We start from the raw sequence: 15,037 nt of genomic DNA, 5'->3' as shown, positions 1-15,037 counted from the left end.
ACCTTGCCCGCCTCCACCATTTTGTAGGCAGCCTCTGCGGGTAGTCGTATCGCTACTTGTGTGCCACCGTACGCTCTTCTCAGTCGAATCGTCATTTGCACTTCTCCCAGCTTGCATTTCGAGGCCAGTGCATCCCTCAGTTCGTCTTCCGTCGTGATCTCGTCCAGATCTCTGCACTCGGGCACTGCTTCCTGCGTTAGAGCTCTTACGTTACCGTCACTGCCCAATGAATTGGCAATGAGCTCCCGAAAGGCCGAGCTCTTGACCGTGGGATTCTTTTTCAGCTCGAACAGCAACTTCTGGGTACGCCTAGTTCTCACCACTTGCTCACCCAAGTCTTTCAGCTCCGGGTCCCTTCTCACCTTCTTCTGGATCGCTGCGTACGACGTTTTATCGCTCGCTTCTACGACCAGGGCATTCCCTTTAACTCTCTCCCGAGGAGAACGACGGTTTTTTTCTTCTGCTCCTTCCTCTTTCCCACATTCTCCTTCTACTTCTTTCTCGTTCTCCCGCTGGCTTTCAACGGTCTGCCAGTCACCATCCGTGACGCGTTCCTTTAGCACGCTGGCAAAGTCTTGCACGTTCCGTTGCTTTTTCGTGACTTCCTACTCTCCAGGCGAGTCCCTTCCTCGCTTTTCCGTGCGAGTGATTCGGGGACTTTTAGGTGCCTGCTGTGTCTCAACTGCTGTATGCTCCGCAGCTTCTTTCAGCACCTTTTCAGCTGCTTCGGCTCTCTTTTTCAGCGCGATCTGTTCGTGTTCGGCTAATTTTTAGGGCGGACTTGATGCTCGTCACTATGAGCTTAATCTTCGTGTGAACATTGTGCTTGTCCTTCACGAAGTCATAGAGCTCGTTGACTCGCTTCCGCACATCCATCAGGTTGGACCTCCCAAGTTGTAGCTCCTCCTGAGTAGCACTACTTTCCGATTTTTGGGTGAACACCCTATTCCCGGAACCTAGCTCTTGTTGGTCTGCCTGGTTCTCAGCAGTCTTGGCCGTACTACTGGTACTCGCTACTGCTGCCTGCGACATCACTGGAGATCGCTGCAGCTTCCCACTCTTTGCGAAAACATTCGCCCCGCCTGCTCCTTCGTTGTTTGTAGAATTTGTTTCCCTGTTAAAAGGCCCCCCCCCTCCGGGCCGTTATCTCTTGCTGTTTTATATAGTCGCCTCTTGTGATCCCATGGGTGCCTTTGTAAACAGTGAGGTCCATGCAAGGGTTGACTCCGGTGCCTTATAACACCGTGTTCAGAGCCGGATCGGCGTAAATCAGGAATGGTGCATCTGAACCTACTACCCACCGGTATAGGTGACATGTTTTTAGCGTTACTGGAGGCCGGCCAGGTTGTTTATCGGGACGGAGGCAGACGGACCATTAGCCTGCTTGCCATTTCAAAAAGATGTCACTCTTTTTTACCCAGGAAACAGAATAGCTCGACCATAGACAAACAAACATAACTCCTTGAACATTTTTCTGAAAAATCCATCGCTCAACTCCTCTACCACCATCTTCCGAGCATGTTACACGAAACGATGTTTCGTATGACATCGTCACCAGAGAGCGTTGGAGTGAAATGTCAAACCCGAAGGATTACGACACTAGCGCCTCTAGTTGTGAATTGCGTAATCAATCAAATTCAAATTGGTCGTTGAAGTCATGGTCGACGGTATTTTCTCTAGTGTTACGTCTGTTTTTCTGTAGCTCGACTGTCAGCCCATATACGCCTAGTCCTATTCATAAACCGAGAATCGTCCAATGTCGTTTGCCGTGACCAGTATACCATAATCAGGATCTTACTGGTGTGAATCGAACGATCACCTCTTCACCGCTAGCTGGATTATTCTGGTTTTTATGTATAAGTACTAAGCATTTTTGTCTGTTTGCAAAAGTTGTCCATCTCTTTCCGACCGTGAGAGCCACCATAAACTCAATTACAAAACAATACACCGTCCTCTAATTAATAAAGTGCTTTTGGAGTGACACTGATATTCAGAAACGTCGATAACGGCCTCTAGCATGGGTTGGAGTTATCTAATTCGTTTTTCCTTTTGTTCTTGAGCGCCATTTATGTCTACTGTTGCAACTATTAAGACTTGGTAATTAGCAGAAAGATGCACAACGGAATGAAGTATCCTATGCATGCGAAGGTTGAAATTAGTATCGAAAAGCATCACAGAAGGCATCATGTTCACTGCTATATTAGCTATCGCAATTTTGAGTTCTACAGCTTTTGTCGAAACTTCTATCGACAAAGCCAGCATTACCGCGGAACTCATTACGGACATAATTGATGAATACTACATCCTGCGCCAAATGCCTCTACTGATGGTGCGAGAGCATGACCAAGTTCAGACAGATCTCCTTAACCAAATAATCAAAAATCTAAAATTTTCGAGAGTTGTACAACTGCACCAAGCCGTCATCGGATACAAGACTTGGTTCTACGCCGTATTCTTCTGTAAAAATTTCACCAGTTTTCAACAAATCGTAGGGCTCTTTAGCTCAGAACGATTCGACATAGTCGGTTACTACACGTTCGTACTGGTCGAGGCTAGCGAACCAGAAGTCAACGAAGCATTCAACGCTATATGGGAACTCAATCTCCTTCGCAGCGTACTCGTCATTGTTAACGAAGATCGCCCGGAACTGTTCAACTACTCCCCGTACACCGAAAATACCTGCAGCGAGCCAACAATTCACCGAGTCCAGAACCACTCATCGACGCAACTGTTTATCACTTTCTTGAACAATTTCTACGGCTGTCCCGTGAAACTTGGGACGTTCGAAACTCCCCCGTTTATCCATTTTCACAATCCGGCGCAAATCCAAAACACTTCGATAAGTGGTTTCGAAGGAGACCTTGTCACTACACTCTCCGGTAAGCTCAACTTCCGGCTCGTTATACTGACTCCACCGGATGATGCACAGTGGGGAGTTCCGCTGGCCAACGGCAGTACCGGTTTGATGAAGATCCTTCAAGACGAAACCGTAGACTTCGGCATTGGTTGTCTGGGTATTATGGCGCAGCGTAATGCAATTCTACAACCCGGACGAGCACATTACACGTCACGAGTGCTGTTCGCCGTTCCGGAGGGGAGACCCTACAGCTCGTTGGAGAAACTGCTGCGGCCTTACGAACGTACCGTTTGGATGGTGGCTTGTGGTTTGCTGATTGGTGCCACGGTGTTGATACTGTTTATGAAGTTCGCTACAAGCGAGCTCCGGAAATTTATCTACGGAGAGAGGAATGAAACGCCACTGTTGAATTTGTTCATCGTTTTCTTTTCGGGGGGATTGCATATTTTCCCAAGGCGGAACTTTGCCAGGACTGTGCTGATGTTGTGGATTGTGCACTGCTTTGTGATGCGAACGGTGTATCAGGGACTGCTATTCAGATATTTGCAGGATGAGTCCACTCATAGGCCCGTGGATACGATAGATGGGATAGAGCGCTCGAATCTGCACTACCACATCAATAAGAACTCGGATCGATTCTTTGAGCACAATCCGGACTTGCTGAAGCGGGCTCGTTACATTGCTCCGGGGAACGATAGCATGGGAGCTGCACTGGACGCCGTTTCGAGTAGAAGACTTCGCGACGGAGTCGTGCTGGTCACGCTGGAGCACATCGCGTACCACAACAAGCATCGGCTGGAGAAGGGATTCCTCCGCAGTACGCGCGATAGTTTGAGCGGGTACCCCATGGTCATCTACTATCCGAAGAGGACATTTCTGGTGCGGGTGCTGAATCGGGTGATCGGAAATATTGAAACGGCGGGGCTGATGAACTACTGGGTGCGGCGATACGGGAACTACAACTTCTACCCGCGCAAGACGAACAAGGGTTCGCCGAAACCGTTGGAAGTGCATCATCTGATGGGGTGCTTCGGATTTATCTGCGCTCAATGGATAGTAAGTTCCGTGGTGTTTGGACTGGAGTTGCTGTCAATGAGGGTGGGGTTGTTGCAGAGGTTCTTGGAATTTATCGTTCATAGGTAAATGATGATAGCCTGCAGATGGCATTTCAATTTCAATTTGTAGCATATTTGAGTAATTATTGTTTATTGCACAGTCTTTGAAATGACATTATACCGATACGATACCAGCGTAGTAATTACTGTTAATTGAATATGACATTGAGACGATTGTTTTCATAAGTGAAAGATGCTTGAATGATTTAATTTATAGGTATTAGAAAAGTATTTGCTGAATAAGAATTTGTATCAGTCGGAATAGAGATCGAAAAGCAGATAGAACAATGTTACTCCTATCGTTAACCATTTCTGTATTAGGCATCAGTTCGCCAGTCTGCTGTCAAGGCTCTGTAGTCACATCGAACTTACTAGCTGAGGTAATCGATGAATGCTTCGTTTTTCGTCAAGTACCCCTTCTCATCATTTGCGACGAAGAGGACTCAGTTCATTTTGATCTGGTTGATCAGATCATCGGCAATCTACGATATTCCAGAGCAGTGCAGCTAGATCCCACAAACAGTGAGTACAAAACGTGGTTCTATTCCATGTTTCTCTTCGTAAGCTACGAAGACTTCGCCACGTTTATCTACCTAATGGATTGGGATCAGTACGATCTTTACGGGTACTACTTGTTCATTTTAAACGAAGCCACCAATCTGCAAGTCCTCAATGCTTTCGATATTATTTGGCAACTCAAACTGCTTCGTGTCCTTATTATCGTGTTTAACGGAGATCAACCAGAATTGTTTAACTACTCTCCTTACACGGCTCACACATGCGGAAAGCCCATGGTTCACCGTTTTGACCCGTACAATTCGTCGCAGTTATTCGTTGCTCGATTGGAAGATTTTTCCGGCTGTCAAATAATACTGGGAACCTTCGAAACTCCGCCGTTTATTCACTTTCAAGAAGACAATTCTATAAATGGATTCGAAGGTGACCTCGTTAATACGTTAGCGGAAAAGCTTAATTTCCGATTGGTTATCGTAACCCCTCCGGATGACGCCCAATGGGGTGATCCTCGGCCCAACGGTAGCACTGGACTGATGAAGCTTCTCCAGGATGAAACCGTGCACTTCGGCATCGGTTGTCTTGGCATTATGACCCAGAGAAACGAGATCCTGCAGCCTGGGAGGCCGCACTATAACTCACGAGTTCTGTTCGCCGTACCCGAAGGACGGCCTCTCAACTCTTTTGAAAAGCTGTTCCAACCTTTCGATCGAACTGTTTGGATGACGGAAGGAATGCTCATTGGTATCACCATCTCAGTCGTATTGATGCTGAAGTTCGCTCCAGACTCCGTCAGAGACTTCATCTACGGGGCGAACAACCGAACCCCGTTTCTGAATGCGATCAACATCTTCTACACTGGGGGTCTGTGTCGCACCCCGAAACGTAACTTTGCCCGAACTTTGTTGATCCTTTGGGTACTACATTGCTTCGTTATGCGAACCGTATATCAAGGTCTGTTGTTCAAATACTTGCAAGTGGCATCCAACCACAGACCGATCGATACAATTGACAACATCGAGCGATCGGCTCTGTTCTACCACATCAACAAGAATGCCGAGCGCTTCTTCACACACAACCCCAGTCTGTTCAAACGCATCCGCTACATTACACCGGGCAACGACAGCGTCAGTGTTGCTCTGGACGACGTATCAAGTCGCCGGGTCCGTGACGAAGTTGTCGTTTGCACTCTCGAACACATTGCGTACCACAACAAGAGACGCCTGCAGCAGGGGTTCCTTCGCAGTTCCCGCGACAGCATCAGCTCGTATCCCATGGCGATTTACTATCCGAAGCGCACGTTCCTGGTACGCATCCTGGATCGCATGATCGGCCGCATCGAAACCGCCGGGCTGGTGAACTTCTGGGTACGACGGTACGGAAATTATAACTTTTTCCCGAGGAAGATTGACCACACGCAGCCGACTGCAATCCGCATCGAACAGCTGCTGGGGTGCTTCGAGTGCATTTGTGTCCAGTGGATGATTAGCTTCGGAGTGTTTGTATTGGAATTGCTGTCGCTGAGGTTCCCCTGCATCCGAAGGATTTTGGAGTTTCTTACAAACAGATAGATCGTGAAATAAAGTCTTATATTAGTGTAGTGCCAAGCTTATATACCACTGTTCGGTAAAATAGTTTCGTTGAGGTTCTCTGAACATATATATGTTTGAATAAACAGTTGCTAGTAGATTGACCACGAATTCGGACTTTTTTGTAATAAATTTAAAGAAGACTCTTTCGATGGTCATGCGCGCGAAAATGCTCCACTTCGGACGCTCTACTTTACAGACGTTGAAGACCGTCCTTACATTCATTTCATTTATTTAGTTAACATCTAAACAGATAACACTGAATCAACAATTTGACGCCACAATGCACGGTTCGAGGCCGCATCTCTCCATCCTCGGATACGCCCCACGCTCGCCAAGTCGTTCTGCACCTGGTCTGCCCATCTCGCTCGCTGCGCTCCACGCCGTCTCGTACCTGCCGGATCGGAAGCGAACACCATCTTTGCAGGGTTGCTGTCCGGCATTCTTGCAACATGTCCTGCCCATCGTACCCTTCCGGCTTTAGCTACCTTCTGGATACTGGGTTCGCCGTAGAGTTGGGCGAGCTCATGGTTCATTCTTCGCCGCCACACACCGTCTTCTTGCACACCGCCAAAGATGGTCCTAAGCACCCGTCTCTCGAATACTCCGAGTGCTTGCAAGTCCTCCTCGAGCATTGTCCATGTTTCATGTCCGTAGAGGACTACCGGTCTTATTAACGTCTTGTACATGACACATTTGGTGCGGTGGCGAATCTTTTCGACCGCAGTTTCTTCTGGAGCCCGTAGTAGGCCCGACTTCCACAGATGATGCGCCTTCGTATTTCACGACTAACGTTGTTGTCAGCCGTTAGCAAGGATCCGAGGTAGACGAATTCCTCGACCACCTCGAAGGTATCCCCGTCTATCGTAACACTGCTTCCCAGGCGGGCCCTGTCGCGCTCGGTTCCGCCCACAAGCATGTACTTTGTCTTTGACGCATTCACCACCAGTCCAACTTTTGTTGCTTCACGTTTCAGGCGGGTGTACAGTTCTGCCACCTTTGCAAATGTTCGGCCGACAATGTCCATGTCATCCGCGAAACAAATAAATTGACTGGATCTGTTGAAAATCGTACCTCGGCTGTTACACCCGGCTCTCCGCATGACACCTTCTAGCGAGGGGCGGATCACTTTGAAATTTGACTGAATTGAAAATACGTATAGAGAAAAATGCACCAAAAATGTGCGAATTAAACCAATGCGTTAAAAAGTGCATAAAATAGCAAATGCGCTGAAAAATGCAAATAAAGGCTTAGTGCGTTCAAAAATGCGCTTAAATACTAAGTGCGTTGAAGAATGATCGCTGGTATAAAATACATATTGCATTACAAATGCATCAATTCGTTATAAAATGCGTTTTTGTACAAAGCGCGTATAACAGATTTGACAGATATAGACGCCATATTTTGAGAATGTTATTTTGACGAAGCGGTAGTCAACATTGACTTTTGCAACTAATTTCAGGAAAATAGCTTTTAGTGGGTATACTACTGATGGTGTTTCCAGTCATTTTGCATAAGGCGCTAAACTTTACCTCGGTGATAGCTGGCAGGGAGCATTCCAATTTAATGAGGAGATTGCGGAAGTATCCCGGAATATAGGTTCGTTGTCTTTGTTGCCCACCTTTAAAACAGTTTTGAAACCTGCGATGTGACGTGTCAAACTTCATGTTTTAGCAAAATGGCACGTATTCTAAGGGTATTTGATACATATGAACATATTCTGTAACATCCAAGTATATGAATGGCTTACCGATCGAAGTGGATACTTTTTAATCAAACCTAAAACCTGGCATATACAATCTGTAGCAGACCTTCTACAAGTTCCCGGTGATGATGAAATTGTGGGATAAGTCCAAGGATAAGTCAATATTTACATATGTCTATCCGACTTTTGATCTTTTTGTCTATCAATTGTCAATGTCTATCCATCATCAAAAAACCGCTATCTAAACTTTGCCATTCAGACAGCTAGAACGGAATGCAATGCAGCGGAACGGCAACGAAAATGGCAAAATTTGTTAGTCCATATATTTTCTGTCAAATTTGCTGTTTCCATCGCCGTTCTGCTGGCATTGCGTTGGGGGCTTGAGTGCGGGTGACTCTTGGGGCAATTTGTGAGATTTTTTCAATTACAGCAGATATTTGTATTTCAAGAAAAGAAAAATCATGTTTTCTATATGGGAAATAACCAAAGTTCCATCCGAAAGCACAACATTTATACGTCAAAACTGAAATATTTGATTATTAATGCATTGTAAAATATTCAAATGCGTACACCAGTGCATCAATGCACTGTAAAATGCACCAATGCGTGATCCATTGCATCAATACTCAAATGCATTAAAAAATGCTTAAAAATACGCAAATGTGTTCATCAATACTAGGGTGGTTTAACCGGTGGTAGTACCGAAACCGGTAATACCGGTATTACCGGCCAATTTTGGGTACCGAAAATACCGGTATTAGAAACGGAAAATACCGGTATTTTCGGTATTCTGAATTTTGTTGTCAGTATGATAAATCTCGAATAGTTTTCACCCAATGAGAATAGATAGAAGGTGAGGAAGAAGACCAAATGCAAGTGTATTAGTGGATGATAGAAAATGTAAACAGCAAATGGTGACGTACATATTTGCACGGCTTCTTATGGGAGCTCGTTCGAATGTAGTAGTGAAAGGTTTTTCGCCATACACGAAAGGCACACACACAGTATATGGATTTCCATACCTTAGTATTTATTTTCATTGGTTTTCACATACATTTATGAGCTAAACTGCATATAATTGCATATCTGCCCCATATAAATAGGAAATCCAGCATAGATGGGACAAATATTCGGTTGCAAGCAGTAAAGCATCGTGCAAAAAAACAACAATTAAATGCGCGCATTAGTAACTTTGCCCAAGTACGCATCATTGACGACGTTCACGATACAACCAAAATCGATCATCATTATCATTAATCATACGTGTCAAACTGCAAATGATTTTTTCTCAATGAGCATTGTTGACATCGTCGAAAATTTTCCCGTAATATATGAAATTGTGAATAAGGTACACAGAGAAAAAAAAAGTTGTGATTTCAACGTTTTCTAATTTTATTTTAAAAGTTTGGGAAAAGTTGTATTCTTGAGTGCTAAAATATTCAATTTAAAAGCAAAATGTTTGATTTGATTGTTTTTTTCTCAGTGTAAAATTGTTATTTTTACAGCGGGACTACTCAGAACAAAAGTTAAAAAACAGTCGAACCAATTTTAATATTTCGTACTTCTGGCAACACATGCAACAAAAAATAATGTAGCTGGCAGCCCCTGATGAGCTGTCATTATTAAAACTTGGAGAAAAATAAGAAAAAAGTCCTTGTCTACCATGTAAGTTTTATTTTCGGACTGATTTTAAAATAATATTTTAATGGAAATTTATGATTTTTCAGATCATCATTCAACAGGTATTTGCTGGGCATAAACCGTTAAAACGTATCCATAGAGTCGTCCGTACGAAAAAAAACCCTGGAATGCGACGAAAAAGTGCTATAGTGTATGTTCCTATCCAGCCACCGAAGCAGGTAAAACATCGCAATACTGACGAAGCGGAAAATCCAGAAGCACAACAACGATGACGGAATGATTAACTCCATGAAGAGCGACGCATAATATTTACACTGCTCCGATGCGATCGTTGGTATACGCGAAATGGTGGGTTTTGGAAAGAATTTACTGTGATTCAGACACCCTTGCGAACCGGCTGCCCACTAAGTGACGCGGATTTGGCCGGTCGGAGACACCTTCGGAGGCTCAAGAGCACACGACACGGCGACTGCTCCAGGAGGGCTTTACAAAGATCGACCCCTACATACGCTGCTAGATGGTTGGCCAAATCGTTGGAGCAGGTCGGAATCTACCTGTGCTGTTCGGTACATGTTGCGTTCGCCATCCGGTTCACCGAGACGCTTCCGATTCTGTCACTTCGGAAAATAGTTTAAAAGAACAAAATGATGAAAAACAAACAAGGCTATGGTCATTTTGTTTACGGTTGTAAATTGTTGGTAAGTTTTAATTGATAACTATGTTTAACAAATGATATTCATATTTCATATTACTATATTAATTTCAGCAACACACCGAAATTCACGGCGGAATGGAGGGTATACATTCGGTAGAGATTATAGGAGGCGAGATAGGAGGTAGCAGCCGTATTTTGAGCATCAACTGTTTCGTCCGGCACATTTTTAACAAGACGGCACGAATAGGTACTGACCGTCCAACTACGAGGACCATTGACTATAAGAATCGAATTTCGTTTTCATTCCGGATCCGGTCATCAAGATGTTATGTAAAGTAAAATTGATCAAAATGATGGAAAATAAAAACGAAATATTGCTTTTTAAAAACTAAACAAATCAATGCGACAATTGTATTTAAAAAATAATAACTTGAAATGAAAGTTTTAACATCCTGTTGTTTTGAAAGTATCTTGTTGATTTGAAAAGAAAAACACATTTTATTTTAAGACGAAAACTCTTGTTTTGACAATAAATTGGCTCTTGCCGAAGCACAGTTTTTGCATTGGTAAATTCAACAGTCCTATACTTTCTACTGAAAATCACTAACGAATTTTCTTAATTTTACCAACGATTCTTTTATTTCTACTAACGATTTTTTTTTGTGTACGTGCCGTAGTAGTTCTTTTCCGTAGATCATCTGTGAAAAACAATTTATTGCAAAAATATGTACGTTCTGAGTTCGGAAAAGAATTTGAATTAGTGACTGATGCCAAGGCACGCTCGAATAGCGTGTTATCTATGCTCAAACGGATTCATGAGCTGCAGCTTTAATCCAAATTCAACTTCAGTGATGATTGTTTGGCGGTTGGTGAAATAATTCAAGCCTTCGAGCCTGTTCAAACTCTGCTGTGAAAACTGCACTCTATATGAAGCTGACGTGGCGCTCTAATTTATGTTGGAACAATTATCAAATTGAGCTAAAGAAATTTCCGCCACTTATTCTATGCTTTGAAGGAATAAATCCAAGAGAGCCGATCAGAATACCCCAATTTTTTTGCTTTTTTGAATAATTCTGCCGTGAAGAAATTGATCATAAACGATTTTGTCATTTTCTTCAAGACATCCAGAGCTACTTTGATTAAACAAGCGGACGCGATCTTGAAGCGTCTAATCATTTCTGATGCGATCGTAGAAACTGAGACAACGACCATACCGTACGATCGGTACGAAGAAGATGCCCTTATGGATATTTTTTCTGGTCCATCGATTAAAGAACAACTTGTGAAGAGACTGTAGCAGAGGCAAATACGTTGACGCCAGGATCCTTGCATACAATCCGTAAGGAATTTTCCATCTATGAATCTGGAGGGAAGGGAAGTACTTGACACTGATTTTCGACGGTCTTGGCACCATTCGTCCAACTTCGGTTGAACCAGAGAGGGAATTTTCAGTGCCAACAAAATCCAATGCGGATTGGGAGATGAGTCGCTCAGTATGTTATGTCTACTTCAGTTTCGTTTTGTCAAGCTCAACAAGCAATGATTTTAACATTTGAAGTTTGTCAACAAATGTTGTTTTTCATCCAAAAGTCCAAATCAAAAGTCTTTCATTTAATACCTGAAATTTTCACAAAAACCGGTATTCTACCGGTATTCCGGTATTGACTCTATCAAATACCGAATACCGGTATTTGTTAAAAATGGCCAATACCGACCACCCTAATCAATACGTATGACTGCTTCGAAAATGCGTGAGTGATCCGCCCCTCGCCTTCTAGCGCAATGTTGAACAACAGGCACGAAAGTCCATCACCTTGTCTTAGTCCCCGGCGCGATTCGAACGAACTGGAGTGTTCGCCCGAAATCTTCACACAGTTTTGCACACCATCCACCGTTGCTTTGATCAGTCTGGTAAGCTTCCCAGGGAAGCTGTTCTCGTCCATAATTTTCCATAGCTCTACGCGGTCTATACTGTCGTATGCCGCCTTGAAATCAACGAACAGATGGTGCGTTGGGACCTGGTATTCACGGCATTTTTGAAGGATTTGCCATACAGTAAAGATCTGGTCCGTTGTCGAGCGGCCGTCAACGAAGCCGGCTTGATAACTTCCCACGAACTCGTTCACTAATGGTCACAGACGACGGAAGATGATCTGGGATATCACTTTGTAGGCGGCATTAAGGATGGTGATCGCTCGAAAGTTCTCACACTCCAGTTTGTCGCCTTTCTTGTAGATGGGGCATATAACCCCTTCCTTCCACTCCTCCGGTAGCTGTTCGGTTTCCCAGATTCTGACTATCAGTTTGTGCAGGCAAGTGGCCAGCTTTTCCGGGCCCATCTTGATGAGGTCAGCTCCAATACCATCCTTACCAGCTGCTTTATTGGTCTTTAGCTGTTGAATGGCATCCTTAACTTCCCTCAAGGTGGGGGCTGGTTGGCTTCCATCGTCCGCTGAACTGACGTAGTCATCTCCTCCGCTGCCTTGACTTTCACTGCCTGTACTCTCAGCGCCATTCAGATGTTCCTCGTAGTGCTGCTTCCACCTTTCGATCACCACACGTTCGTCCGTCAAGATGCTCCCATCCTTATCCCGGCACATTTCGGCTCGCGGCACGAAGCCTTTGCGGGATGCGTTGAGCTTCTGATAGAACTTGCGTGTATCTTGAGAACGGCACAGCTGTTCCATCTCCTCGCACTCCGCTTCTTCCAGGCGGCGTTTCTTCTCCTGAAAAAGGCGGGTCTGCTGTCTCCGCTTCCGTCTATAACGTTCCACGTTCTGCCGGGTACCTTGCTGCAGCGCGACCGCCCGCGAATCCAGAATCTGTCTGCACTCTTCGTCGAACAATCGTCCCGTCGACTTCGACCCATATACCCGACGTTGTTCTCCGCTGCGTCGTTAATGGCTGCTTTAACTGTACTCCAGCAGTCCTCAAGAAGGTCCCCATTGAGCTTACCCTCTTCCGGCAACGCTGCCTCGAGATGCTGCACGTATGCAGTGGCTACATCAGGTTGCTTCAGTCGCTCTAGGTCGTACCGCGGCGGTCGTCGGTACCGAACATTGTTGATGACGGATAGTTTTGGGCGCAGTTTAACCATCACCAGATAGTGGTCAGAGTCGATGTTAGCGCCACAATATGTCCTGACGTCGATAATGTGAAAGAAGTACCGCCCATCAATCAAAACGTGGTTGATTTGTGATTCTGTCTGCAGTAATGATCACCAGGTGCACCGATACGAATGGCCATATTCTTGGAAGCGGCAAAATAAATTAGTCGTAGGACGTTTTCGTTCGTCAGCCAGTTATTGCTGAACTTTCCAATAGTCGGTCTAAACTTCTCCTTTTGGCCAACCTAAGCGTTTAAATCTCCTATGATGATTTTGACGTCATGGCTTGGGCAGCTGCCGTACTCACGTTCTAGCTGCGCGTAGAATGCGTCCTCATCATCATCAGTGCTTCCGGAGTGTGGGCTATGGACGTTGATTATCCTGAAATTGAAAAACCGGCCTTTGATCCTCAACCTGCACATTCTCTCATTGATTGGCCATCACCCTATCACGAGCCTCTGCATATCGCCCATCACTATGAAAGCTGTTCCCAGCTCGTGTGTGTTGCCGCAGCTCTGGTAGATGGTATGATTACCTTTAAACGTTCGCACCATTGATGCCTTCCAACAAACCTCCTGCAGCGCTACGATGCCGAATCCACGGTCCTTGAGCACATCGGCGAGTATGCGTGTGCTCCCGATGAAGTTGAGAGATTTGCAGTTCCACGAGCCTAGTTTCCAATCGCTAGTCCCTTTTCGTCGCAGTGGTCTTCGCCGATGGTTCCGGTCCATACTCTCTTGTTGATTGTTTGCTGCGTATGTTTTTTTAAAGGCAGGCTTGCAGGGCCTGACCCAAAACCCCCTAAATTTCCCGAGAACCATTCCTCCTTATTCCCGGTGGACCATGGTGCATAGTTTCATTTAGAGTCCCTCGCTGGCACTCGGACGATCATCAGTTGCCCCTAACGTGGAGAACAGACACTGTTGTGAGCCGATCCTGACATGGAGAACAGACGCTCAGTAAGATTTACACCTCCAGAGAGGAGCAAACCCTCCTTCCCTGTCAGCATACGACCATAGGTCCCACCGGGGTTGGTTACCCGATCTTCCCTAACGTTGCTCGAATCCCGGCCAGCACCACGAGGAGGTAGGGATAGGAGTTGCTGGGTAAGAGGCTAAGGACCGCAAGATGGGTCTATTTTATTCCTTCAGGTACGCTTAGCACCAATGGTACGCTTTACCCAACATTTGCCGTGCCATGCGTGCAGAAACTAGACCTGTGCGCCGCCGCCGCCGCCGCCGACGATTTTGGGTCGGCGCGCCGCCGATCATAATTTTGCCACGCCGATGACTAATCGCAATAAAAAAAATCAATTAACTTAAGTCGAGTCGAGCCAACACGAGACACTGAAAACGGCCTAAAAATTGAGGTCGAAATACGTATCTGTGAAGAAATACAGCGTGGTGGAGTTAATTGGAATAGTACTAAACTAGTCTTATGACAGTTCATAAATGTTGTTAAGATGGCTCTCGTCATAATTCAATGTCAAATCTTAAATTAATTGGTTGGTTGATTAGTTTGAGAGTTTGAATTAGGCTTTATCTAGTATAGCTAATAATACATAAATTGTTTAATTGATCTTTGGAATGTGTTAAGCCAAGGCCTCATTCAGTCGGGCACCTAAACTTGCAGGTGACTCGCAAAATGGGTTTGTTGTGGTTCTTAAGCTTTTGTGGGGCCTTGATACATGCCCAAGACGTTCTCATTCTTAAAGGATCTGCCATTGGTGCAGGTAAATTATTGCAGTTTAGAAATTTTAAGTTAAGTTGCACATTAGTAATTTTGACAATATTTATTTTTTTATTTACTTAAATCAGTTTTCTTTGTTTTTAGATTTGTGCTATATCCTAATAGCT

The 15,037-nt window shown here is 44.8% G+C and overlaps 2 protein-coding genes and 1 long non-coding RNA gene across 3 annotated transcripts; all 3 read left to right on the top strand.

Annotated features, from left to right (window-relative positions):
* Positions 1-2,185: 2,185 nt before the first annotated feature.
* Positions 2,186-4,000, top strand: LOC134207509 (uncharacterized). Its single transcript, XM_062683215.1, has one exon. The coding sequence runs from the start codon at positions 2,186-2,188 to the stop codon at positions 3,998-4,000; it is 1,815 nt and encodes a 604-aa protein (XP_062539199.1).
* Positions 4,001-4,259: 259 nt separating this feature from the next.
* LOC134207507 (uncharacterized) lies at positions 4,260-6,056 on the top strand. Its single transcript, XM_062683214.1, has one exon. It carries the CDS (start codon positions 4,260-4,262, stop codon positions 6,054-6,056), a length of 1,797 nt encoding a protein of 598 aa, XP_062539198.1.
* A 3,163-nt stretch (positions 6,057-9,219) lies between these two features.
* LOC134216462 (uncharacterized) lies at positions 9,220-10,609 on the top strand. Its single transcript, XR_009980687.1, has 3 exons — positions 9,220-9,444; positions 9,507-10,118; positions 10,187-10,609. It is a non-coding gene; the product is annotated as an uncharacterized LOC134216462 (long non-coding RNA).
* The last annotated feature ends 4,428 nt before the right edge of the window (positions 10,610-15,037 follow it).

The sequence above is a fragment of the Armigeres subalbatus genome, chromosome 1 (genome assembly GCF_024139115.2).
Source record: "Armigeres subalbatus isolate Guangzhou_Male chromosome 1, GZ_Asu_2, whole genome shotgun sequence".
NCBI lineage: Eukaryota > Metazoa > Arthropoda > Insecta > Diptera > Culicidae > Armigeres > Armigeres subalbatus.
Note: the sequence above shows the minus strand (reverse complement) of the source record. Positions and strands in the feature narration are given on the sequence as shown.

Coding starts and splice junctions, on each gene's coding strand:
- LOC134207509 (XM_062683215.1), top strand. CDS start 2,186: ATGTTCACTGCTATATTAGCTATCGCAATTTTGAGTTCTACAGCTTTT.
- LOC134207507 (XM_062683214.1), top strand. CDS start 4,260: ATGTTACTCCTATCGTTAACCATTTCTGTATTAGGCATCAGTTCGCCA.